The following is a 27,341-nucleotide window of genomic DNA, read 5'->3' as shown; positions in this document are numbered from 1 at the left end:
CTCACGGGCGCAGCCGCTCCGCGGCATGTGGGATCTTCCCGGACCGGGGCACGAACCCGTGTCCCCTGCATCGGCGGGCAGACTCTGAACCACTGCGCCACCAGGGAAGCCCTGTTTTTCCTATTTCTGTTAAAAGTACTACTGTTTGCAATTATTCAGACCCAAAGCACTGAAGTAATTTTTTTTTCTCTCTCTCTCCCTTCCTACCAGTTAGTAAGCAGTCACAAAGTCCATGTTATCTTTTGCAAAGTTGTCACAATTCATCCTATTCTTCCCATCGCTAATGCCCTGCGCACACGAATTATGAAACAGAAACTAGTACCTGAAAAGTCCTCTTCATGCCCCCTTCCAGTCGCTACCCTTCAGTACCGGTAACCAGCATCCTGACTTCTGATTAGCTTCATTAATGGCTATTTGTTAAACCTTCATACTGCAGTAATTGATAAGGGATTTATTGTAACAGCATTTTATTTTATTTTTATTTAATACCTAAGAGAAACTTATTTGCAGGCTAATCTTTTAATATGTATATGAAATATTTATGTATGATATAATATATAAAGTTTAATGTAATAAAATAGAATATTTTAATATATTTTGTTTTCTAGGTTGAAAAAACTCCTTGAACAAGAAAAGGCTTACCAAGCCCGCAAAGAAAAGGAAAATGCTAAGCGGCTCAACAAACTGAGAGATGAGCTTGTGAAACTCAAGTCCTTCGCACTCATGCTGGTGGATGAAAGGCAGATGCATATCGAGCAACTTGGCCTGCAAAGCCAGAAAGTACAGGACCTGACTCAGAAACTGAGGGAAGAGGAAGAAAAGCTCAAAGCCATCACTTCTAAATCCAAAGAAGACAGGCAGAAGTTGCTCAAGTTGGAAGTGGATTTTGAACACAAGGCTTCGAGGTTTTCCCAGGAGCATGAAGAGATGAACGCTAAGCTGGCCAATCAGGAGTCTCACAACAGGCAGCTCAGACTCAAGCTGGTTGGCTTGACTCAAAGAATCGAGGAGCTGGAAGAGACCAACAAAAATCTTCAAAAGGCAGAAGTAGAACTTCAGGAACTAAGAGATAAAATTGCCAAAGGGGAATGTGGCAACTCCGGTCTCATGGCAGAAGTGGAAAAGCTTCGGAAGCGCGTACTTGAGATGGAGGGTAAAGATGAAGAGATCACGAAAACCGAATCCCAGTGCCGGGAGCTGAGGAAGAAGCTGCAGGAGGAAGAGCATCATAGCCGAGAGCTCAAACTTGAAGTTGAGAAGTTACAGATGAGAATGTCTGAACTGGAGAAACTGGAAGAAGCATTCAGCAAGAGTAAATCGGAGTGCACCCAGCTGCATTTCAATCTGGAGAAAGAAAAGAACTTAACCAAGGACCTGCTCAATGAATTGGAGGTAGTCAAGAGTCGGGTTAAAGAACTGGAATGTTCTGAAAGTCGATTGGAAAAGGCCGAATTAAGCCTAAAAGACGATCTTACAAAGTTGAAGTCCTTTACCGTGATGCTGGTTGATGAAAGGAAAAACATGATGGAAAAAATAAAGCAAGAAGAGAGAAAAGTGGATGGACTCAATAAAAATTTTAAGGTGGAACAAGGCAAGGTTATGGATGTCACGGAAAAACTCATCGAAGAAAGTAAGAAGCTTTTAAAACTGAAATCTGAAATGGAGGAAAAGGTATACAATTTGACGAAAGAGAGAGATGAGTTAATAGGCAAACTGAAAAGTGAAGAAGAAAAATCCTCTGAATTAAGCTGCAGTGTTGACTTATTAAAGAAGAGACTTGATGGGATAGAGGAAGTGGAGAGAGAAATAACGAGAGGAAGGTCTCGAAAAGGACCTGAGCTCACCTGCCCAGAAGATAACAAAATTAAGGAGCTAACACTTGAAATTGAGAGACTGAAGAAACGTCTCCAACAGTTGGAGGTGGTGGAAGGGGATTTGATGAAGACGGAAGATGAATACGACCAGCTGGAGCAGAAATTTAGAAGCGAGCAGGATAAGGCCAACTTCCTCTCTCAACAGCTGGAGGAGATAAAACACCAAATCGCCAAGAATAAAGCAATAGAGAAAGGTGAGGCGGTGAGCCAGGAGGCCGAGCTGAGACACAGATTTCGGTTGGAAGAGGCGAAAAGTCGAGACTTAAAAGCAGAAGTCCAAGCCCTTAAAGAGAAGATTCATGAACTGATGAACAAAGAAGATCAGCTTTCTCAGCTCCAAGTGGATTATTCTGTCCTTCAACAAAGATTTATGGAAGAAGAAAATAAGAACAAGAACATGGGGCAGGAGGTCCTCAATCTGACCAAAGAGTTGGAGCTGTCCAAGCGGTACAGCCGCGCTCTCCGACCCAGTGTGAACGGGAGGAGGATGGTGGATGTCCTCGTGACATCCACCGGCGTCCAGACGGATGCTGTTGGCAGCGAAGCGGCGGAGGAGGACACGCCAGCAGTGTTTATACGCAAATCCTTTCAAGAAGAAAACCATATCATGAGTAACCTGCGACAGGTGGGACTGAAGAAACCGATGGAACGTTCCTCTGTCCTAGACAGGTATCCGCCCACGGCCAACGAGCTCACCATGAGGAAGTCTTGGATTCCATGGATGAGGAAAAGGGAGAATGGGCCCCCGCTGACTCAAGAGAAGGGGCCTCGAGCCGGTTCCAGCCCGGGGCACCCAGGAGAGCTGGTTCTTTCGCCCAAGCAGGGCCAGCCCCTGCACATTCGAGTGACGCCAGACCACGAGAACAGCACTGCCACTTTGGAGATTACGAGCCCCACGGCGGAAGAATTTTTTTCCAGTACCACCGTCATTCCCACCCTAGGGAATCAGAAACCGAGGATAACCATTATCCCATCACCAAATGTCATGTCTCAGAAACAGAAAAGCGGAGATGCTACTCTGAGCGCGGAGCGAGCCATGTCCCCGGTCACGATTACTACCTTCTCCAGAGAGAAGACACCAGAAAGCGGAAGAGGGCCGTTTGCGGACAGGCCCACGTCGCCCATTCAGATCATGACCGTGTCCACATCGGCGGCCCCGGCGGACCTCGCTGTCCCTCCCGAATCCCAGGAAATGACCGTGGGAAGGACTGTCCTCAAGGTCACCCCAGAGAAGCAGACTGTGCCAACCCCAGTCCGGAAGTACAACTCCAATGCCAATATCATAACCACGGAAGACAATAAAATTCACATTCACTTAGGTTCTCAGTTTAAGCGAGCCCCTGGGACTTCAGCTGAAGGAGCAAGCCCGGTGATTACCGTCCGACCTGTCAACATGACGGCGGAGAAGGAGGTGTCCACCGGCACAGTCCTTCGCTCGCCCAGGAGCCACGTCTCGTCTCGCCCTGGCGCGAGCAAAGTGACCAGCACCATCACCATTACACCGGTCACGACCTCATCGGCCAGAGGAACCCAGTCAGTGGTGAGTAGAGGGGGCTCCAAAGTTCACGCCAACGCGGGGGTTGCGGGGGGAGTGAGAATAACGCAGTGCCCAAAATACAGCAAAAGCACATGCCTCTCCTCCACCCAAACCTAGGGGACTATCTACATCAAGAAATAGGAGTAAAAAGTGGCCTAATACTTTATGAATTTGAGCCAATTATGAGGGATTCTTTTTTTTTACATCAATTATGGAGACTCCAAAAATCCTTGCAAAGATGGCCTCTTGCAGTGTCAGCATATGGGAATAATAAGGTTTAAAATTTGGATTTTATGTTTACAGTATTTTGAAAATTGGAGACTGGGGAGAAATGGTCAATATGCAGAAAATAATTAAAACCGTTCCTGGGTTGGGCTTCCCTGGTGGCGCAGTGGTTAAGAATCCGCCTGCCAATGCAGGGGACACGGGTTCGAGCCCTGGTCCGGGAAGATCCTACGTGCCGCGGAGCCACCAAGCCCGTGCGCCACAGCTACTGAGCCTGCGCTCTAGAGCCCGTGAGCCACAACTACTGAGCCCCAGCGCCACAACTACTGAAGCCCGTGCGCCTAGAGCCCGTGCTCCGCAACAAGAGAAGCCACCACAATGAGAAGCCCTCGCACTGCAAGGAAGAGTAGCCTCCGCTCCCCGCAACTAGAGAAAGCCTGCACGCAGCAATGAAGACCCAACGCAGCCAAAAAATATAAATAAATAAATAAATAAATTTATTAAAAAAAAAAGAAGATGCAATGAGAGTCCTAAGTTGGCAATTCTACCACTTACTGGACCTGAATTCTCTTTAAGTCTCTGTTTCCTCATCTGTCAAATAGAGATAACCTGCTTCACAGGGTGGTTCCCAAGAGGAACCAAGTAATGTAAACCAAGTCCCTGGCACATGGTATAAATAAATAAATAAATAAATAAACTATTCCTGGGTTATATTTCTAGAACCTAAAATATTTAAAATACATTTACGTATGGTCATCGTCATACTTTATTCGAAAAGTAAGATTAAAAGATTATTATATCCAAACCTTTTTTTAAGGTGAAAAAGAAGTGAGTTTATATGTCTAAAAACTATAGTTTATTAATCGTATCATGCAGAGATCAGGTGCTCGATAAATATTTAGTTAATACCAGCTGGGAGGCTAGATGGAGGATTATAAAAAAGCATGTCCAAAGTATAAAAGCCAGAACTTAAAAATAAATTCTATTTTTCAAAATACCTCCAGTGATTTTCTTCATTTATTGAGGACAATTTGTAGATGAAATTATAGAAGAGCATGCACTACTTAGATATTAGTTTAAACTAATAGACTAGAAATTATGATTCGTAATCTCTGAATAAATTCTGCAGCATATATTAGAAACTCTTAAGAAGGAGAGGGAGCTTATTATTTAAGTATAGAAACTGTGGCTCATTTTCCCATATCTTCACTATAATTTACTTTAATTCTCTGTGCACAAGCATAGACCCAAGACAGGCTCCAAAGTGTGAATTACTTACTAACTGCTTTGCCAGTATAGCTGTTTGTTATTGGCTCCACGGGAGCTGAATAGCATTCAGAACTGCTCACCCTTCTCAAATGGTTCAATGCTGCTTTTATTTAAGCGACACAGCGTAGCTTGGATTTTTATAAAAGCTAGTGGAGGTGTAATTGTTGTAATTTAGAGCAGATCTTCTGCTGGAACATCTTATTCCCATTTTAAGGGTCAGGTCAAGATAGCCTTCCTTTCTGTAGCAACATTTTGGATTACTGACTAAAGCCCATGCACAAATAGGATTTCAAAACCACTGTCTAAGATTTCTAAGGCCTAAATGATGATTCACATACTTCAGGTATATCAGATCCCATAAGATCAAGGGCAACAAAAAGTTTGGGAATACCCCTCTTAGAAATCGAATAGTGTGGCGAGTTCATTTCTGCATTTATTCAACATTTATTGACCATTAGCAGCACTTTAGGCACGGGGTTAGGTGCTGACTGTAAAGAGGACCTGTCGAAGTTCTTGGCTTAGTGGGAGAGGCAAGATTGAAACCTCCTTAGTGGTTCTATGGGAGGGGTATGTGCAAAGGAACAAGCAGAGAAGGCTTCACCGGGGGAAGAGGTCTTCACAGATGCAGAGAGGGCAGCGTGTGCACAGGTGCGGCGATGGCGATGGCGATGTGAGGAACTGGCTTGCTGGGGACGGTGGGCAGTCCCTTTGCGCTGCAGCAGCTGGGGCTGGAGACAGAATGCAGGAGCAGAAAAGGAGAGGCACACTGGGGTCAGATACTGACGATGTGTGGGTCTTTTTATGAAATTGACATTTAATCTCAGAGTAGACAAAGGGACCCAGAAACAGGGTAATGATTTTAAAAACGACATTATTTGTGTTTTAGGTATGTCCGTAAAACAATTTAAAGGATAAATTGCAGGAAATAGAGGCCGAGGACAGGGATACTGTTGCAATTCTGTAGTCTGGAGATGGTGTAGGCTTGAACTGTGGTAGCAAAAATGAGGACAGAAATATATTGAAGACGGAATTGAAGATTTCATGACAAGCTGAGTACAGAGGGCAGCTCTGAGGTTTCTGGCTTGGCTGTAGAGGTGGATAAAACGAGAAACCCAGGGGGACTACTGTTTGTTTGGGGGAGAAGTTAAGTGATGTTGGGGGCCTGTTATAATTGAGATGCCTGAGGGACACTGCAAATGTCTAGCACGTGGTTGGAAATCTGGATCTGCCTTTAAGGAGAGCACTGAAGACTCGAGGTCCTGGGACTTAGCAACATGTGGGTGACAACGGAGGCGATTCTCAGGGTGAATGTGAAAAATGAAAAGAGGGCCAAGGATGGAGCACGGTGACACCCACATTTAGAAGGCAGGCAAGCTGGAATCAGGAGCCAGCGCCAGAGTGAAAAGGAGTCGTCAGAGACAGGAGGGGGATGGGTGAGACCCGAGTAAGAAATCACAGCAGGAGGGTTTTAGGAGCGCTTCCAGAAGGGCGGTGTGGGGGAATTCTGTGGCGGTCCAGTGGTTAGGACTCCGAACTTTCACTGCAGGGAGCACGGGTTCATCCCTGGCCGAGCAATTAACATCCTGCATGCCATGCGGCATGGCAAAAAAAAAAAAAAAAAAAAAGAGGGTGGGGTCCGCAGTGACGCTACTAAAAAGAGAAGATCTGGCCTCCTTAGGAGGGGAAAGGAGAGCTGCTTCATGTAAAGCAAGTGAGGTGATTTGGGGGACAGCAAGAGTAAAGATGCCTGAGTCTACGCAGGGTGTCCTGCAGCTTCTCTGTGAAGTAGGAGGGAAGGTCGTCCTCAGTAAGGGTAGAGGAGGTAGGTCAGGGGCTTGAGAAGAGAACGAAGAGTGCCCAGATGTTCCGGGAGAGGGGAAGGGGGGCGATTGGCGTGGACTAGACACCAACTCCAACTTGCTAACGATAATCTGATCTGGAGAGGGGTCGTCTGTGGGTAGTTCTGTGGCAAGAGCCCTGCTTATGTTCAGACTGATGGCATTTCCGGGGGAAACTCACCAACATTGCCCTTGCGTTTCTGTATTTTCTCTCTTGCAGTCGGGACAAGACGGGTCATTCCAGCGGCCTACACCCACCCGCATTCCTATGTCAAAAGGTATGAAAGCAGGAAAGGCAGTAGTGGCAGCCCCAGGAGCAGGAAATCTGACCAAATTCGAGCCTCGAGCTGAGACTCAGTCTATGAAAATAGAGCTGAAGAAATCTGCAGCCGGCAGCGCTACCTCTCCTGGAGGGGGGAAGGGCTGAGGGCAGTGGCGGAGGGGGTATGTCGTGCAGGTGTGACTGCTGCCCTCTGTTCGTGCCAACTCTCTACATGTACTAATTTAAGTTTTCAATATCTTGTTCATAAAATAATCAACTAATAGCCATGTGTCTTTCCTGTTTTGTGGATTTGTTTTGATGCCGGGGAACAGAACTAACTAGCAAAACTACCGTGTGCTGTGTGCTTTGCGGAGGATGCTGGGCCCGAGGCAGGGCCTGACTTCTAGACCCAGTTTTGCTTCTAGAAAGTGGACCCATTAGTTAAATCAGGAAGATATGGGGGCTGGATCACAGCCTCTCCAAAGCCGGCTCCTAATTGTAAATCAAATATAATAGGCTTTGTTCCACCATAGTTGATTTTTCAAAAACTCTTTTATGAAATAGGAAATAGGTTAACAATTGTCATTTGCCTCTATCAGATTCCAAATTTGCTTCATGTGCTGGAAACAAACAAACAAACAAAAGCCCCCAAACAAAACCCATCTCCTAGTTATCACGGGGCCTGGACCTCTAAGGTTTTGCAAAAACAAAAGCCTCTGAGACGATTTCAGGAAGCAATTTGAATGTGAAATAAAATGGAAACGAAATATGGAATGCTAAAAACAGAGTTTTACTTATTTGTGTGATTGTGTATTGTAAAGATTTTGGAATTTTAGAACCGTGAATGTCAGACTCATGCTCTTTTCAAGTGTACAACCGATTTAAATTGTGGAGCAGTTTGAATAGAGCTGCCAAATGGCCCTTTATAGCTCGAGAGAGGTTGTAATGGATAGAGAATAGCGACAGTAAATTTTGATACATTGTTGCCAAGCAATAAAATGACATCATGCATAGCTTAATTGAATTGAAACATTTTCACAGTCAAGTGTGGACTTTACTTTGCAAGTGTAGAACCAGTTCATGATTGTGTGTGTGTGTGTGTGTGTGTGGTGTGGTGTGGTGAAGTGTATTATTATTACCTGTGTTTGTATCATTGTTAATTTTAAGCATGTTTTCATAAGCATGAAGAGTGTGTGAATGCAAAAGGCCAGTGTCTGTGAGAAGATTAACCATGTTGATGTGGACATGGTGCTTGGTAGTCCAATAACCACAAAGGAGCTCAAGGCTGATAACCCCCAGCTTAGCATCTGAGGTCCCAGGTAGGCAGCACCTTTGTCGAAGTCTTTGAGGCAATTGGATGAACTTTACAATAACACAATGAGTATTAAGTTACAGGCTGTTGTTTTCTACTTCTAAATTGTGAGGGTTCCAGAATCGTTTGAATAGTCCCTGTTTCTGATATTTGGTAAAAAAAGTAGATTTTTTTTTTTTTTTAAAGATATATTCCGGGAACAGATCAGGGAGATGAAGTGGAGAATCTCACAGTTTAGGCACTCCCTTGCATTCAGCCCATTCTTGTACCTAGGTCCAGAACTTGTTAGGTCAGTTTTTTCAGAGAATAAACCCCGGATCTCTGTTAAGGGTGAAAGTAGAGTGAGGTTTTGCTCCTCTCCCTCTGTGACTGGGACATCGACTCTCCTTTGGATTCCGTGAACTTCTCTGACTGCCCTGCCTGAGTCTCCCTTGCTGGCTCCTTATTGTATGCATGCATTTTTTAAAAAATTGAATCCTGGGTTTTTAGCCCAGGAGTCATCGTGCTTCATGGTATAGAGACTGTCCTCTGAGTTCTTTCCACACTGTTTATCCTGTCCCTTGTAGAACTTGGGCTCAAATTGTGGATGAAGGAGATAGACCCCTCACAATATTCACATTTACTTAATCAGATCACTATTGCCTACAGCTCAGTTCTCAGCAAATGTATTTTAAAATATTGAGCAACTATGGGAGACATGCCCTAATGATGGAATTTCAAGGCGGAAGGAGAGGGAGACTGAGAAAAAAAGACTTTAGGAAATACGATTTTGAACAAGTTTAAACAACAGATCTTGCCATTTCGAATACTGACTCGTGTTTTCCTGAAAGGGAATTTCCCCCCTTTTGTAAAGTAGACATTATCCCTTTCAGAAACAAGGACGCTCCACTGTTTTTCAAATGCCTCCCTGGCATTTAGGCTATTTAGTGTTACTGTACATGCTGTATTTGAGCAAACGAAGGTGTCAGGAGAACGAAACACTGTGTTCTGTTTTATACTACCTGCCATTCTTCAGTGACCCTTATCCTAATCAAGCGTCACTGCTGCTGTTTTGCTTTTTTACCTGCTCACACCATGCTTCCGTCGGTTCTGCCCGGAAGCTCATTCCATCTGCAGGGAGAGGCTGTAAGAGCTTATCCGTGAGTGGACAGGATGTTTATACATCTGGATCTTGGAATACAGCCACCTGCAAAGGACAACCGCTAAGAAAACTTGGCGGCACGACACTTATTCGCTTTTCAGAAATGTTAAAGTGCAACTGCCGTGTCAGTTTTCCTTTGTAATTTTAGAACCAACTCCACATTTATTGGCTAGCTTTGTTTTAAACTGCATATTAGAAATGAAGCCCACCGAGGATTGGAGGTGCAGGGTTCAATGCGCTCCAACTCCGGCTTCTGTGTGTGAGTATAATGTTTTTAAGATGCAGTTTCATGTGCTTTTATAAGAGGGATGAAAAAGTTAGAGTCTTTTCCCTGTCCTGAAACATAGTACTGTGTAGTGAAATAGCAGGGGTCTCACTAGGGCAGCTATGAACAGCTGCTGTCAGGTCCCGTCCTGGGGAGGGAGGGGTGCCATTTCCACAGATTTCAGTGTGATGGCTCCCTCTGGGGACATGCAGGGCCCCATCCACACAGCTACAGAGGCAGCCCTGGTCTTACCCTCCTGGGAATAATTTTTGTGTGTTGGCTGTTTCCACATTCTACGATGGTGGCCATGTAGCATGCATGGTACCAGAAACATTCCAAGATGGGACACGGCCCCAAAGGTATTTATCATTTCTTGAAAATGACTTTCCTGTCTAGGTCACCTGCTTAAACAGAGTCATTCAGTTTCTACTGGCATCTTTATGATATTTTCATAGAGGACAGGTTAACGGGGAACAGTTGGGCTGTCTGGAGATTTTCGTGTACTCGTTAAGGGTAGGGTGTTACCAGATCTCTTAGTTGAATGTCTTTAAGAAAGAAGTGAAGACATAGCTTTGATGTGCAGTGTGGGAACAGTATAATTTCAGGGAAACAAAAACCTGTCCAAGAATGTGAGACGCACAAAGATTTGAATTTCTCATTCCTTTCATAGATTTGGAATACTGGAGAAAGAGCAAGACTTTCCTGATTGGGAAAACGCCAGGGATATTCGACGAGAAGGGCACGTTTATGTGGGCAGAGAGGGCAGAGAGGAAGAGGTAACAGGATGAGCACAGAGAGGGCTTGATAGTAAACAGGAATGTATTATTCCCAAAGCTCCCTAACCCAGCCGATGGTCAGTGTTTCCCCCCCCTGCTTCCTCCTCCGGACTCATCCTCGGTTATCTCCTCACCCTCTGCTCTTTCAACTTCTCCTTTTCGCCCGTTACCTCCACGTAGGATGTAAATACGCTCTGGCCTCTTCCGTTTGAGCACAGTGTTTCCTTCAGCCATGCAGTCCTCTCTGGCTACTGCCCTGACCCCTTCCCTTCCTGCCCGGTGGAGCCACTGACACAACGCTCGGCCTTTTCTGCCTCCACGTCCACTGTTCCCATTGATTCTTTAATTATTCTTTATTTTTGTGCAAGTAACTCATATACAGTTAAAATACAAGCCAGCGCTAAAAGACATGAAAAGAGCTGTTCCTGACCTCACACCCCCTTTCCAAACTCAGCTCTACTCCCTAGAGAAAATTATTATTTCTCACTCTAAATTGATAAATTTTGGATATCTTTTTCTTCCCATTATTGTTTTGATGTTTGAGAATTTAGTCCTCTTACGTGTCTCCTCCCTTCCCTTTTCCCCATCCTCACAATATGATTGCATCACACCTTTTTTGATAAATCAGCAGCCAGCAGCCAGCATGTTTCATGTTCATATGTTTACAATGTAAATTTAAATATTGTTCCCTGCTGAGCCAAGTAGTGTACTATGATTATGTTTCCTTCCTCTTACCACGTTCCCCCTTCAAAAGAATAATTGCTTTAATTTTTCATCTGCTTGCTTTTCTATGTATCTACCTGTATCTTTTCCAAATGCTCCAATAGATCTACCGAACACCTATGAGTAATTTTTCCAAACACTTAAGCACATCGGTTTCATACTTTTCCCTGGAGGCCTTACTTAGTCTGGGATGCTTGTACTTTACACCTGCCGCTCAGCTGTTGTCCTATGGCCTACATTGAAGCCTCTGTTTCCTGGATTTCTTATCTTCTACTTCTTTCGCTTACCTGTTTGTCTGCCTATCTATCTATCTACCTATCTATCTATCTACCTACCTATCTATCTATCTATCTATCTATCTATCTATCTATCTATCACCTATCTATCTATCTACCTATCGAAGCGCATCTTCCAGTAGTTTCTACAGAGAAAAATCCTCCAGTAACCTTCCTGAGGCAGGCTACCTGCATTCTGGGAACAGATCAGGGAGATGAAGTGGAGAATCTCACAGTTTAGGCACTCCCTTGCATTCAGCCCATTCTTGTACCTAGGTCCAGAACTTGTTAGGTCAGTTTTTTCAGAGAATAAACCCCAGATCTCTGTTAAGGGTGAAAGTAGAGTGAGGTTTTGCTCCTCTCCCTCTGTGACTGAGACCTCGAATCTCCTTTGGATTCCGTGAACTTCTCTGACTGCCCTGCCTCAGTCTCCCTTGCTGGCTCCTTATTGTATGCATGCATTTTTTTAAAAATTGAAGTATAGGTGATTTACAATGTTGTGTTAATTACTGCTGTACAGCAAAGTGATTCAGTTACACATGTATATACATTCTTTTTTTCATATTCTTTTCCATTATGGTTTATCACAGGATATTGAATATAGTTCCCTGCGCTCTACAGTAGGACCTTGTTGTTTATCCATTCTCTATATAAAAGTTTGCATCTGCTAATCCCAGCATCCCAATCCATCCCTCCCCCAACCCCCTCCCCCTTGGCAACCACAAGTCTGTGCTCTATGTCCCTGATTCTGCTTGTTTCATAGATAGGTCCATTTGTATCATATTTTAGATTCCACATATAAGTGATATCCTATGGTATTTGTCTTTCTCTGTCTGACTTACTTCACTTAGTATGATCATCTCTAGGTCCATCCATGTTGCTTGTGCATGCATCTTAAGGGTTGCTGTTCTCCTCATCTTTTCAAAAGCCATTTGCCTACACTGCGTGCTCATCTGGTTACTTTATTCACTCCCATGGCTTCAGTTATCTCCCATATGCTAATGACGACCAAACCTCTATCTCCAACCATGCCCTCAACGTGGCACTGTACATCTCCAACTTGGTTCGTCTCAAAGCCATTCTCAACAGCCCCTCCATCCCTCTTCCAAGTTTTTCGCTTCTCCTATAATTCTCCACCTCAGCAGGAACGTCCTGAGCTACCCAGTCACTCAAGAAAGCCAGAAGGCACTTCAGGCCCCTCCTTCCCTCTCACCCACCAAGGAGACTCATTCAGCAAGTCTCTCATACCCCTGTCAAGCCCCTGACACCTGAGGCAGCTGCACCCACATCTCCATTTTCCCCATCACTGCCTGAGTGGGGGTTCTAACTGCTTCTCATCTGGATGACTCTAATACTCTCCCAACTGATCCCATAATCTCCAGCCTCAGCGTTTCTGATTCATTTTTCATTTTGTTTTTCAAAGTGCAAGTTGATCATCTCACTCCTCTATTTGAAGCCCTCCCAAGGCCCCTCGTTATCCACAGCATGCAAAGCCAGCTCCCTGGTGTGGCGCTCCCGGCTCTGTGATCTGGCTCCCTACCTCCCCACCCTCCCTTTCCCTCGCCTGGACTCCCACCCCCAGGCCCACAGAATGCCCTGCACAGTGGCCAGATCACCTACCCTTGACCTGCTCAACTTGTTTCTTCTCCCTGGGTTGCCCTTCCTCCCACATTTCCTTCTGGTGGTTCTGTCCTCTGTTCAAAATCTCTTTTAAGAACTTTGCCTCCATGAACAAGACAGGCCATTATTTCAGAATCTAAGCCAGGGTTTAAAGCCTGTCCTTTTTTACATTTTTACAGCAAATCCTGTAAAAAAAAACTTGGTACTTACTGTAGAGAAAGAAAACCAAGTCAAAGGATGGCTGGGAGTTGGAGAAGAAAGAGGTGTTCTTGCTTCCTCCTTCGTCTGCAATACAAACCTGTGAGAATGATATGGAGGGTGCTGACACATCATGCGTGAGAACACAGAGGGAAAGAGGCAGCAGAATTAGGGGAAATCTGGGTGCTGCCCTTCTGGATGGTGTAAGTTACTGCTATTTCCCTCCAAAGGCTCCGTGGCTGGTAATGGATGCAAAACAGCCCGGAGTCCTGGACTGGGGAGTTCTCGCCTCTGCAGCTCTCACACGTGTGGAGAGCTAAGGGGGTCTGGGAGCTTCCTGTGAAGCACAAACGTACTTGAGTTATTTACGAATGGCTCATCCTCTCTTACTCCCCCAGAGAAGCATGAAAGCACTTCAGGAAAGAAAAAGTTCCAGGTGATTTGTCATGAAGGACAGTTTCATGAAGGACCCTCTAAAAGAGATCAGAGGGGTTTCTGTTTTAAGGGGTCAAACAGCACCACCCATAAGCAGGATTTAGGTTGAGGGTAGATATTAAGGCAAACACGGAGAGAAGGTGGATTGCTGAACAACGGACTAGATTCCTGACATAGGACTGACCAGGAGCTCAGAGGAAGGCTGTGTAACCTTGGCAAACCACCTTACCTTGGCTTATGGCTTAGCATTCAGCTATGATCTTTTATGATTCTGGCATTCCTCCTTAGAGTGATACTATGAGACGCTTCACCCTTGTTCAGTGAGCGACTTAAAAGAGTCTGCCATAATGCTTTTCCTAAGAACTAATAATTAATTGCTTATCTGGTAAAAGTAGTTTGGGCCTCTCTACTTGTGCTAATGTTATGTATGTGTGATGGACAGAATTGCAAAGCCAAGGGCTGTTTAGAAATGAACTAGACTTTAGAGGTTAAGAAGATAATTATCCCTATTATTAAAGATGAATACAAAAACAAAACAAGAAAAACCCCAACGCTTGGAGTGTCTCATTATCTTATTAATGATGAAGCCAGGGCTTCAGTTTCTCCCGGTACCTTATTCAGGATTTCATACGAGTCAGCTACTTCAGGTGAGCAAGTGTATATTCATACATAGACTAAAAATACCCGCTCAATGGGCCAAAACAGTATTGCCAAAGGATTTGAGATACTGAGCTACCTACATAGAAACCCTGTGTGTCAAAGTTTTCATAACAGCAATTTGATGAACATTATCCTTATCTAAAAAACACAGTGCCCTTCTCAATTTTCACACATAATGTTATATTCCATGCTATCCTGTGACCAACCGTAGACTTAGGTCAACCTAAGCTGACCTCAGCATCTAGCATCTAACACCTGCGTCTAAAAAGTAGAACCTGAGCATGCTTGGCTCAGGTACTTAGCTATTTTTCCACCATTTATTTTTGTTTATAATTAATGTTATCTATGGGATAACTAGTTCCAATTTGCTTGTATCTGGGAACAGTAATCTGTGTGAGAGATAACAATTAGCTGGCCTGAAAAGAAAGCTACCAGTCACAACTGTGGTGACTGGTAACTCCTGCAACCTGGGGGGCGGGTGAGGGGAAGATTTGGCCTGACGATGGAGTGGAAAATGTTTTGTAAGGAAGCAAATAAACTCTTAGGTGATTGAGAAACCTCAAGAGAGTTTGTATCATCTGATTCCAAAGTTTCCTGAAGCAAATGACAGAACTGATTAGGGGAAGTATTTTTAATTAGCCGAGCTGAATCCAAAAGAAGAACACAAGTCCAAATCAACAGAGGAAGTTTATTGGATTTCCTATTTAAAACAGATGTTTTATCAGAACTCTGATTAACATCTGAATGTGATAGTAACAGGACTGAATACTGAAGCAGTTTCTTAAAAAGTAAACAATATCTAGGCACTCCTACTTCTAAAAGGTGTAGAGAATGCGGACATTTTTGCAGGAGGATAAATCCCCCTGCAGGCAGCAAGGTCAAAGCTGGGGTTTGGTAGCTGGTGGAGGAAGAAAGGCATAGCCCTAAGCCACTGCCTTGCTCTCCAGGCAGAGCTCCTGGGAGTAGGAGCCATGGAACGGGGGAACAGGCCATATGCCAGCCAAACTGATGCAGAATCCAACAGGAAATGTTTTCTGTAACTTTAGTGTACAGTTTCCTGTGAATAGAGCAGCCCTCCTTTGCTGATGCAAAGTCCTGCTATAAATTGAACTTCTGCTTTGCTTTGTCTTTGGTATATGAATTTGGAGGCTATCAAAGTGATGTGGTCTCATTTACTAGAGTTGATTTTTAAAATTCAGAGCTCAAGAGTCCCCTTGAGGCTTGGCAGGGCATAAACATAGGCACTGCTCTGGAGGAAGGCACTGAGTTTTCAGGGAATACATCTTTCTTACTCCACAGCCAAGGGGTTCTCCTGGGAGGAATCAGAATTCCAGTTTTTTACCAGGTTGCCCCGCTGTAGCACTCAAGAGACATTCTCTCCCAGATTTCTCCCCAAATCCTGTCTTATGTATACAACTTTGGATCTGAAGTCATCTGGCTGGCCAGTAGTTTTGGGGATACCACCCAAGTAGGATAAATAAGTCATCTTTGTAAGGTCAGAAATCCAGTGTAATTAGGAACTGATAATACGTTAAACTTCCTTTCCATGGAAGTTATCTAATAGCTAGTGTAATAAAAGAATAAATTCATTTCACAATAATATTATGAAAACAATGTATTTAATGTGTTACCTGAAGCTTCTCAAGAAAAAAAACTTCAAGATAACACTTGAGAGAAACATATAGAGGAAAAAGTGCTTTGGTCAACTGTTAATATAAAAATATATGTAAAAATCCAGTGTCCCCATGTACATATGCTGATTAAGATTGAGAGGGTTTTTTTCTTCTTCCAGTTAGAAAAATGGAAATTGTTATTAAATATCTACACAACAGAGGGCCCCAAATTTAAATGCTTCGCTATTTTGAGTTAGCTGATAGAGGTGGTAATTAACTGTGGCTTTGGTCTCAATGTTCCTCATATATTCTACAGACTACTAATGTCAGAAAAGTGGTATCTGTAAAAAGAGTAAAATTTAGATTACAGAATTACATCTGATTGTACTAGGTCACCTTAGAGGTCCCAAATGACTTATTTGGTTCTTATTCTGAGATGAAATGAAGACAGAGTAGTAGATGGAAAAAGATTTGCTCACTGACTTTGTAACTTCAATAAAATCTATAACATTATTTTATTGTACTAAATCATTAAAAAAAAAGGAAGAGACTTGGGAATTCTGTCTTTAAAAAAAACGCACAAATAATGGCATTAATCCCCGAAGCATTTTTATTTTATTATTATTTTTGCTGGCAACCATGAACTCCTTATGCATCAGATAGTTTTGCTGTGTAATGTCACCTCAAAATTTAATACCTTAAAACAACCTTTTTTATTTCTCATAAGTTTGTGTATTGGCTGGGTGATTCTTATCTGAGTCAGTTTACAGATTTGGGGAAAACATAGATAATAAGCAAACATAGATTTAACAAATATGCTTAATAAGTTTCAAATGATAGAGCCACTATCATATAGATCTTATCTCACTGTCTTTAGAAACAAGATGAAATATGTCTCTATGTTATAAAATAAAATAACTTGGGCTTGTTTTACTTTAAGTAAATTTTATGTACATAAATATTAAACCCCATCTTTTATTATTGAAGTTGAATAAAATAAAATAAACTCTCTTATTTGGCATTGTCAAGTATTTTTGAGATAGTCTTTTTAGTAACATAATCTGATTAATAGCATTAATATATATATCATGCATGGATTACCAGTTTGCTACCTTAAAAATAATAATAAGATGTAATGGTCCAACCAAGACATTGTTTCTATGTATGTACTCTTGCCATATGTATTTTCACCAAATACTAATTCTGAAAAGCTATTATTATTATTTTTCTAAATTGGAGTATAGTTGACTTACAATGTTGTGTTACTTTCTACTGTACAGCAAAGAGAATCAGTTATACATATACGTATATCCACTCTTTTTAAGATTCTTTTCCCATATAGGTCATTACAGAGTATTGAGTAGAGTTCCCTGTGCTATACAGTAGGTTCTTATTAGTTATCTATTTTATATACAGTTGTGTGTATATGTCAATCCCAATCTCCCAGTTTATCCCTCCCTCCCCCCTTCCCCCCTGGTAACCACAAAATTGTTTTCTACATCTGTGACTCTATTTCTGTTTTGTAAATAAATTTGTTTGTACCAGTTTTTTAGATTCCACATATAAGTGATATCATATGATATGTGTCTTTCTCTGTCTGACTTACTTCACTCAGTATGACAGTCTCTAGGTCCATCCATGTTGCTGCAAATGGCACAACTTTGTTTTCCTTTTTATGGCTGAGTAATAAATAGTCCATTGTATATATGTACCACATCTTCTTTATCCATTCATCTGTCAATGGACACTTAGGTTTCTTCCATGTCCTGGCTACTGTAAATAGTGCTGCAATGAACATTGGGGTGCATGTATCTTGAAAAGCCATTATTATTACGGAGACTATAAAATGCTAGGATTAGGAGAAGGCAACCCTAGGAATTTAGAGGTTTGCACACTCAAGGGGAGAGAAGAAGGTACTGTAGTAAAAATATATTAGCCCTGCCAGGGATTTGAGAGATGATTTCTGATACCCTCATTTTGTAATGAGGAAACAAAGGCACAGGCATTCTGAACTACATCTACAATAAGAACAATTCTAGATTTCACTCTTTTAAATGTATGTTTCCTATGATCTCTTAAGGGAGGAAAATGGGGAAGATACTTTAATTCTATCAAGGAGGTCTGAGACCTACATCTTTTCCCTCTTTGAAACCTACTATAGAAATTTTTAAAAAGAAAAAGTGTTGAGTGGGAAATAACATTTTAAGGTGAGACCCTGATTTTTACCTGCATAATATTTTATTTAGTGTTTTTAGTTTTTACCTGAAGGTTTTGATACAATTTTAGGCCCTGAAAAAATTTGAGGCTAGAACAATTTTCCAAAGATAAAACGAGATAATGATTTTTATGGGTTTCTGGTACAGTAAAAAATCATACCTATGTCTTAAAAGCGTTTCAAAACCTTCATAGCTAGTTATTATTAAGTATATAACATTTATGTATTTATCTGTTTTATCCCAAATTCAATTCGGAAAGGTCAAGGGAAGGAATGGAAATATCTCCACCTAGTGGTCAGTGTGGAGTAAACCTCTAGGTCTATGACATAATGAGCTTTAATTAATGTTTACTTAGATATTAATTATCCATGTTAAAAAATGTAAATAGTAAGAATTTGAGACTAACATGAAAATAATAGGTGGACATTTCCTCACGCTATTCATAAACGTTGGCATTAGTTGACCGGGAGGTAATACATTTTTCAGACAGAGAAACCATCTGAGGCTTAGTTACTTCTTTCCTCTCTTTATCTCAGCAAAGGCAGGGCCCTGCTTCATTTTGCTTACCAATGTAGTTCCATGACCAGCACAGCGATGGGCATGTAGTAGGGCCTCAATGACGTAATGAAAAAAAAGATGATAAATGTTCACAAGGGCATAAAGGTTAAAAGCGAAATCAATCAAATAAATATAAATATTACTCATTGTGGCTGGTACTGTTCTAATTGCTATTTCTGAATCTATTTTTATTTACTTTTATAAAAATGAATTCAGATTTAAGAGCATATGTAGAATTATGCAAAAAGCAGAGACAAAAATGAGTCATCTGTATTTAGTGACTTCTTGGAGATAATGAATATTTCCGTATTAAAACTCACATCTACACCCATAAACAAATAAAAGTATGTGACTCTCGTTCAGAACAGAGATTCTACGCAATAGTCTGGTTTCCACTCTGGGGCTTGTATATAGTAATGACTGTCTTTGTGTTCAGTGCTTTTCTTGGGGAAAATCAATCGAATATTGTTAGAATATTAGACATGGTTTCTAAAAATCTTCAAGAATTTAGGGGTAAAGCTCCTATGTCAATACAAAGAACTTACCCAAGTATAGGAAAGATTTGCAGGAGAAGCTATTGGGCTCATGCACCTAATTTTGTTTGTTTTCTTGTTTAACACCTATGGTCTTTTAGTGAAATGATATGGTATTGACCCTCACATAAACTACTGATTTGAGTCTCAGTTTAATTGAAAATGCCGTATCTTTCTTCTCTTTGTAGAAAGCATCATCATCCACCAGTTACGTATGAGCTCCAGATGAAATGGTAAACCGAGCACACACTGGGTGTGTGTACTTCTTCTGAATCCCTGTTGAATGGATAGTATTTCTCCAGCTCTCCACCATCACTAAGGTCCTCTATGCTACTGATCATGACTGGAAATAATTTTCTACTTCCAGTGAATTTTTCTGAGGATACAAATGTAAAAACTGAACATGGTGTTGCTGACAATATAAAAATACGTAGCATGAGAGCAATTCAATCTTTATGTCAGAATAAATTTCTCTTCCTTTTGCAAAGCTTTCAGGTCCATGGGCACATGCTGTGTAATTTATTTTTATAATACACTTTGTAATGTGATTTTTTACTAAAGTGTTTCCTTTTTCATAGTCTATGGCACATGTATCTGTAGAATACACTGTCAGTTCTTCAAAGTATTGGTACTGGTGCATTCAAAATGGTAACCTATACTTATTTTCTTTCATCAATTTGTTATTTCTGAAAAAAAAAAAGAAAGTACAACACTCTACATATTTCCTGGGGTAAATTCAAGAGGTAAATCCAAAGCAGGAGATTCTGGAAGAGGTGTTATTATTGTTTGTACAATGCTGTGGTTCTGATCATGGTTCAACACTAACAAATAACACTGACTTAAGAGCTTAATTTTAAATAAGCCAGTTTTTAAAGTTGCTCTTTCTAGTGTTCTGTGCCCAAAACCCTGGATGAATTGGTTTTCATATGGAACAAATTAATAGAAGGAGCTGTATGAGTTTAACCAGTAAGATTTACAGGGACACCTTCTACTGACAGTTCAATTATATTTCTATTTGCATTGTTTACTTATATGTACAGGACTTATAATAAGGACTGTGATATCAGGATATTTCTCACAATCTACCCAAATGAAAGCCTGAAAATAAAAACTGACCTAGATGCTATCAGCATCTTTTTAAAATATGGTAGGAGAAATCCCAAGATAGATAACTTTTTTTTTCCTTGATAGCTAGGATTTGGACAGGATTTCATAACCACATATAGGTTAGAGAATATATTCTTAAAAGATTCAAAGCAAACATACATTGCTCAAATCTCAGTGTCAGACCTGCTGTTGAATTTAGGTTTATGTGAAAATATGCATCAGAAATCTACTTGAAACCCTAATAGTATAGGTTTTTTTAAAAAAAGACTTTGTTAATATGGACATGTTTTCAAGAAGGTCTTTAAAAAGATAACTGAAAGGTAACTGAAGAGTTGACACATTTTCTAGGTGCAGAAATCATGTATCATGTCACTTTACTGAGATTAAAGAAAGAATGCTTCTGAGTGTCACAAGTATAACTAGAAAGCACACAAGTAATACTATTGGCCCATTTCTCCAGTTCCCAGCTTTATCCAGGTTCCTAAGGCCACAGAGGGAAATCCACACTGAATCTCTAGAACAGAAACGTTAGGTTTTAAGGTATACCTTGTGGAATTAGCAAATCATATTCAGTAGCTATTATAAATTAAATAACTATATTTTATGTAAAGTTAGTTTTGATTTTTGTAAGTAAAAGAAATGCTACAGTAGGTTTGTCCGAGCATGAATGATTGTGAATGCATCACAGACCTGCAAGGCTTTCATTACTGATTAAGAAAACTAGAGTGTGTATGTGTGAAGATTTTAAAAATTGTTATGGCTTTTGATTTCTGAAAATGTTTCTGAACTGGAAAGACAATTTCAATGAGAAAAGCGTTTTATTTAGTATTGTCGTATTTTTTGACTCACCGTTAAGTTCCCTATGTGCCAATGCTTATACTTCTGATGGCAAAAATATTCTGATATATCACAAACTAGCGTCTGAAGCAAATAACTGTCTGAGCATGTGGGAATTTTATTACACTAAGAGTGAACAGGCTAGAGGATAAAACTTTAAATACTTCTTGACTTTAATTTCAAATATTACAAATAATTTATATATATTTGGATCAAAAGTTTTTATTTCTCCTGCATTTATAATGAAATTTGGTACTTGCAAAGCAGAGTGAGGGTGATGGTGTGATCCAAGTCATTCAGATGGATACAGAGCTCCTTTCTGCCTCTGCTATGGTTAAGTCCTTTCTTTAAACTCTAATGGAATCTAAGTGGCCGATGAGTAATATTAACCTAAATTAATAAAAAAGTCGTCTTGAAATAAAATAATAGAATATTAAAAATTAACAGAAAATAGAAAACGCCAAAGAGTCATATCCTTATCTAATGAATAAACAAACAAGATCGTAAATAGTCATATTCCAATATCAACATCCAATGGAAAAGATTGCCCCCCATGTGCGATCCTGGCTCCATCCCAGACTCACATGATTTCTATATCTTTTATTATAAGCAAATCTCCAATCATCAGTATGAGTGAGAATCAGTTTTGAATGGAATAATTAGGTTTTCTGAAAGATAATCATAATCAGTGTTTCCAGGTTAAGGCATATAATTGAACTAATCCATTATGTTGCCCTTTTCTTTTTGAGAGGAGAATGTTTTTTGAGGGTATCTTCTACAAAGATTGTTTTTCAAGTATGTCATAAAATATTAGGGTTTGATGAAGTTAGTGGTAGAGGAAATATTCCAGATATTAGATGCCTGGAATGGTCACAGAATGTGCAGAATGAACTGCATCTTAGGACAACCATTTGAAAAAAAATCATGGTGTGGAATATCTAGCTTAAACATTAACAGAGACACCAACACTACTGAAATAACTCACAGCTTCTAAACACCAGTGACGAGGAGTAAATGGTGTATCAGACAACGCATTTAATATGTTTGTGCCTTTTCTATTTATACTGTGGTTGAATTTTCCTGGAAATAAATAAAAAACATAGCAAAAGTAGGGTGTGTTCATGAATTTGATGAGCAACAATTCTAAAAACAACAAAAATGCAAGATGGAAGTTTAAAAAAAAACCATATCTGGCATCTGAGGCCTATACGCCCCTCCGGACTCCCGTGTTTACACCTCTGCTAAAAATACTAATTAGAAGGCAAAAAGGAAAAATGACCAAAATTGTTGTAACAAATTCATAAAAATTGGGAGAGTTTCATGGAATTAATTTTGCTTAGTGACCACTAAAATTTTATTTTCTTAAATTTTCAGCATTTACTCCATAACTAAATGATGAAAACTGTGTCTGTTACTTAGGGAAAATGCCGTAGATTCATAAATTTACACAGAAATGTTTATAGGTGCCATGACATGATTCATTTATTTTCTGGTGTTGTTTTCTTTTTGTTTGTTTATGTTATTTGGGTAATTTTACCTCACCATTCACAGATTTTGTTATTTTAACAATTCAGCTCTGTATTTCTTTAGATTTTGCTTTAAAAATGTCAGATGTTAGCTCTTCCAATATAAGAGGCTTACAATGTGATCAGGTACTCTTAGAAGTCTTGCAAGGTTTAATGGATTTTCAAAAGCAAAAGATTGCATTGAAAAAATTTGGAGCTACATTCTATTTTCACAGCATTCTCAATTTTGTTTCCTTTAAGTTTTATTAAATCCATGAGAAGTTTATTATTTTTCACTACAGCCGAGTGAATTTATGGATATGTACTTGTTTTTTCTATGAATGTAATATCCTACTTTCAGTTCTTCACAGGCTATTGAAATTATTTAACCAATTAAGACATTCTCTGTGCTATTTCCAAAGCCAACTATGTTTATCAAAATCTCACCAGAGTGAGAAAAATAACAATTGTGATATGAAAGCATTGTGCAATATTCTTTTTTGAGTTGGAACATAATATTCATCAAATTAAAATCATTTAAAATGAGTATTCAACCTTCTTTTTACTTAAAATTGTTTGCTTTAAAATAGTTTTCCCTTCTGCATTTTGTATTTTCTTTAAAATATGGTGTTTTTCACTGTGAATATGCAGAAGCGGTACAGCAGATCTGCCAAAATGAGAGACGCTTTTCCTTGGAGTTACATCATAGTTTGATTCCTTAGTGAGATGAAAACTGCAAGACACCAAGAGACACAGCTGGTTGCAGGGTTTCCCTCGCCCCTTTAGCCTCCCCAAATGCTTTGTCCATCAGCATTCAGATATTTCCCACTGCGTTCTGCTGTCAATCTAAAGGGAGATTACTCAGTAGAGTGAACGCTCCTGAGGTTTTCCAGCAGTCCTCAGCCAGCCTCTACATGGGCAGCTGGGTAATGGTTTCAGAAGAGTGTGCTGGGGGTGACTGTGGGGTTGTGCTCTGATCTCTTTTATTTGTCAGCCTTGTGCCAGAAATGGTGGTCCATTGCCATAGCCAATCCGAATGTATCTTTGCCTTACTGGGGACAAAGGAATGGGTTTCTCCTATTATTTAAAGATAGCATATCCAAAAAGCAGGCAAGGCTGATGTCTACCCAAAGATGCCTTCCACAGGAAAGCTGCAGATGTTAGGGGTCTTACCCATAATTGCAGCTCTTTGGCTTCTCTTCTTGGAGGAGTGGAGCCCTTTGGGGGACATGGTTTAAGAGCATTGGCCAAAAGACTGTTATTTCATGACTTCCTGGGAGAAGGGGTCACAGGCTTTCCATCATATACGTTCAAATGGATTATTGCCTTTGAGTCCTGGGATAGAGTCACTTTTAATGAGGACAGGCTTTTCCCCCAGGTAGAGAAACCGGAGCAACTTCTCTGGGCCCCATGTTTGTTGGCAGTAGGGCACAGTGCACCAAACTCTTTTCTTTTCCTTTTTCTGAATGTCACTAAAGTCTGCTTTTGTAATTTGTATTCAATGAATCCCAAGGAACGTATGAAAAATGTCAAGCACTGAGGTCTGTCTTCAGCTGGGGCAACCCTAGTGACTGCATGGTCCCAGGCACAGCAACCTGATCCACAGATGATGGTAAGAACCCAGTTCCCTGCAGTTCCCAGATCATTTTTTTTTAAAAGATAATCAGTCCTCCTTTAGTTTTCCCTGGCATTATTTCCAGCATCTCCTTCAGAGATAAGTATCTCTAAGGATAAAATAATTTTCTTCTTTCTCTTCAGGAGTCCATTTGTCCCATTCTGCCTTATATTGACTGGCATTGGTGTAAAACGCTGTCTCCCTAGTGTGACTGTAAGCTTCTCAGAGGCAGGACTTGCATATTCCTCACAGTGAATAGAATATACTGGATAAATGTTTGCAAAAGGCAATATAATTCCTTCTTCCAACTGCTCTGTCTCCTAATCTTCACAGAAGTTTTCCATGACCATAAACACATACTCAGTTTTGGTCTTTCTGACTCTTACTCCCATTTCTTTCTCCTCCTTGAGAACAAGGTATATGCATAGTCAAAATGGCAGGGTGTTTTATAGGCACTTAGTTATTGACTCCTAATCCCAAAGGGTTGCTCCTTCAGCAGGGTGTTCTGTGCCAGATCTTCCTCACCAAATTGACCTGCCTGGTGATTCTACCCCTGCAGAAGCCTCTGTACCCATTGAAGGTTTCAGATGCAGAGTATCTGGATTTAACAAGAGAAAACTCTCAATAATCACTGATTCTAAGGGAAGATATGCTCTCTACAAGGACAAAGGGCCCTCATCTTATCAGATCACCAGATGGTCTGTGCTAGCATAACAAGAGAGTTGTGGTCCGTCATGTCTGATTCACAGAGGCTGAGCCCCGGTTCCCACATAGAGCATTGGTGCAAGTAAGCAGTGGGACAAATGGACTCCACAAGCTAACAAACTGAGCATCTCCCACAAGTGGAAGGAACCAGCGATCTCTGTTTCTAGGGCAATGGCAATCTGCTAAGATCTTGCTTGAGAAAAAGAACATGATCAGCCAGGGTATATGGTTTTGCAAATTATTATTAATAAGTGTAGTATAAGGTTCAACTTTCTCTACGTCCCTTTATTTTTGATTCTCTTCTCTCCTGGGTAGAGAACCACAATATCACTTAGACCTTAGGACCAATTTCCTCACAATTTAGTTTTTGACATAATAAAGAGGATAAGGTGTGATACCTCCCCAGACCCTCTATAAGTCCCTGTGCACACATTTTATATGGCACTGACCTCATTATATTTCAATTGCTTGTTACCAAATTGTCTTTCTCATGGAGTTAGGAAAGTCTCTTTCCTCCATGGCCCCTCCCCTTTTAAAAATTATGTCACTGTTACACATGTGTCAGTTGGCTGTCAAACAAGAAATTGCAGCATCATATTTGAAAGGAAGACCTTATCTATAATTGATGGCACCTGTAATAGATAAATGATGGAAAACTATATGCCATGGTATGTAATTGACTGAGGTTCTATACAGTGGAAGTTATGAAGTCTGAGGTCTCATTGGAGTTATGTTCTTTCATTTAAAGAAAGTGTGGAATTATGAGAAATGAAACCTTATTTCCTTCCCAAAACAAAGTTCCTAGACTGTCTACTAAGGAATTTTGGTGTCATTGTCTTTCCTCTAATGAGATTAACCATTAAAATATCTTGCTTGACTTGTATTTTTGATTACTGACTGTGGTTATTTGTGAACTTGCAAAATCTTCATCACAACACCAATGACCTCAGGCTAATCAGACAATCTCTCAGTGTGAGAACAAAAGGATTTTCTTAAATGCCTAACTGAAAAAGTTTAATAAATACACTACATAAAAATCAGGAAAAGGTCAACTTTAAAATCAATTTGGATATATCTCTGATGCAATAAATACAAGAAACCAAATTTATTATACAGTAGATGAAAAATTAATCAATAGTCAATCTAAGAAAAAAATGGTAAATTTTATTTGAGCCAATCTGAGGATTATAACCTGGGAGACAATCTTTTAGAAAACTGAGGACTGTTCCATCTGTTAGAGGTCAAAGTACAGTCATATAAGTTTTTGAGACAAAGAGTTATATGTCAAATGATGTACAGTATTGCCAGTTTACACAATCCAGATCTGCTTGTACAAAGGGAGTAGTGGATCATCCTGACCCTTTACAAGATTAAGAGGGAAGCTTGTTTCCTAAGGAAGTCTGATTAATGCAGATGCACAACACACACTGAAGGGGAGGGAGGAGGCCCAAACAGGCAGAGAAAAATTTTATGTTCAAATTTTTCTTGTCTTGCCATAAAATATGAATTTTATTTCATCAACTTCCCCTTTTTGATCATTAATCTTTTGTTGGAAAGCATTAGGTGATCAAACATTTGGTTCCTTGATGCCAGGATGGTTGCTTACATGCCCTGGGTCTATCATGTCCCTTGATGTTGGGTCTTAATAGCCTGGTTCTTTCTTTCCTTTTAGGGGGTTGTACTAGTAAGATGTCTTACCCAGTTCAGCAGTATGATCTAAAAGTTATCAGAAGCCTGTATTTGTCAAAAAGTCCTTTCTATGAATCTTCTTGAAGACAAAGCATTTCTTTTGCAAAAGCATTAGAGTACAACAATAACTATAAATGACAAAAGACTTAAAAAGGCAAGGTTAAAGATCTGATTACAATGCAGCTGATAAAGAAAGCTGGTTATTGTTGAGGCAAACAACATTTAGATAATAACTAGAATTATTACTGATAACATTTTACTAGGACATAGTCAACTTTTAGAAATTTCATATAATCTCTAGGACATTCATAATAATGACATTTACCCATACAATATAACCTAAGAAGATTTATTAGTACTCATTGGACAATGTTTGTCATGTAATTTAACATACCAAATAAGTTCAATTAGTTTAATATCGTTCCTTGGTAAGGAGAGAAAACAATTCTCTTGAGGTGTTCCAGGGGCCCTTTAGAAAGTGTCAAAGGTAGCTAGAGGTCAAACAAATTTCAATTAGAATTTGATCTTTGGGAAGTTTCAAAAATTTCAAAAA

General features: G+C 40.4%; 1 protein-coding gene across 8 annotated transcripts in view; it reads left to right on the top strand.

Annotated features, from left to right (window-relative positions):
- FILIP1 (filamin A interacting protein 1) overlaps window positions 1-25,785 on the top strand; it is a 181,363-nt gene extending 155,578 nt beyond the window's left edge. For 3 of the 8 annotated variants that reach the window (XM_024133061.2, XM_055087662.1, XM_055087664.1), the window contains 3 exons: window positions 609-3,414; window positions 6,964-7,187; window positions 19,519-25,785. In XM_024133061.2, coding sequence (XP_023988829.1) covers window positions 609-3,414; window positions 6,964-7,170 — 3,013 coding nt within the window. In that variant the 3' untranslated portion in view covers window positions 7,171-7,187; window positions 19,519-25,785. Of the gene's footprint in view, window positions 1-210; window positions 372-608; window positions 3,415-6,963; window positions 7,201-10,393; window positions 13,519-19,518 lie in introns of all 8 variants that reach the window. The other 5 variants (XR_008618431.1, XR_008618430.1, XR_008618429.1 and 2 more) reach the window with 5 other exon arrangements.
- The last annotated feature ends 1,556 nt before the right edge of the window (window positions 25,786-27,341 follow it).

Source organism: Physeter macrocephalus, chromosome 10 (genome assembly GCF_002837175.3).
Source record: "Physeter macrocephalus isolate SW-GA chromosome 10, ASM283717v5, whole genome shotgun sequence".
NCBI lineage: Eukaryota > Metazoa > Chordata > Mammalia > Artiodactyla > Physeteridae > Physeter > Physeter macrocephalus.
Note: the sequence above shows the minus strand (reverse complement) of the source record. Positions and strands in the feature narration are given on the sequence as shown.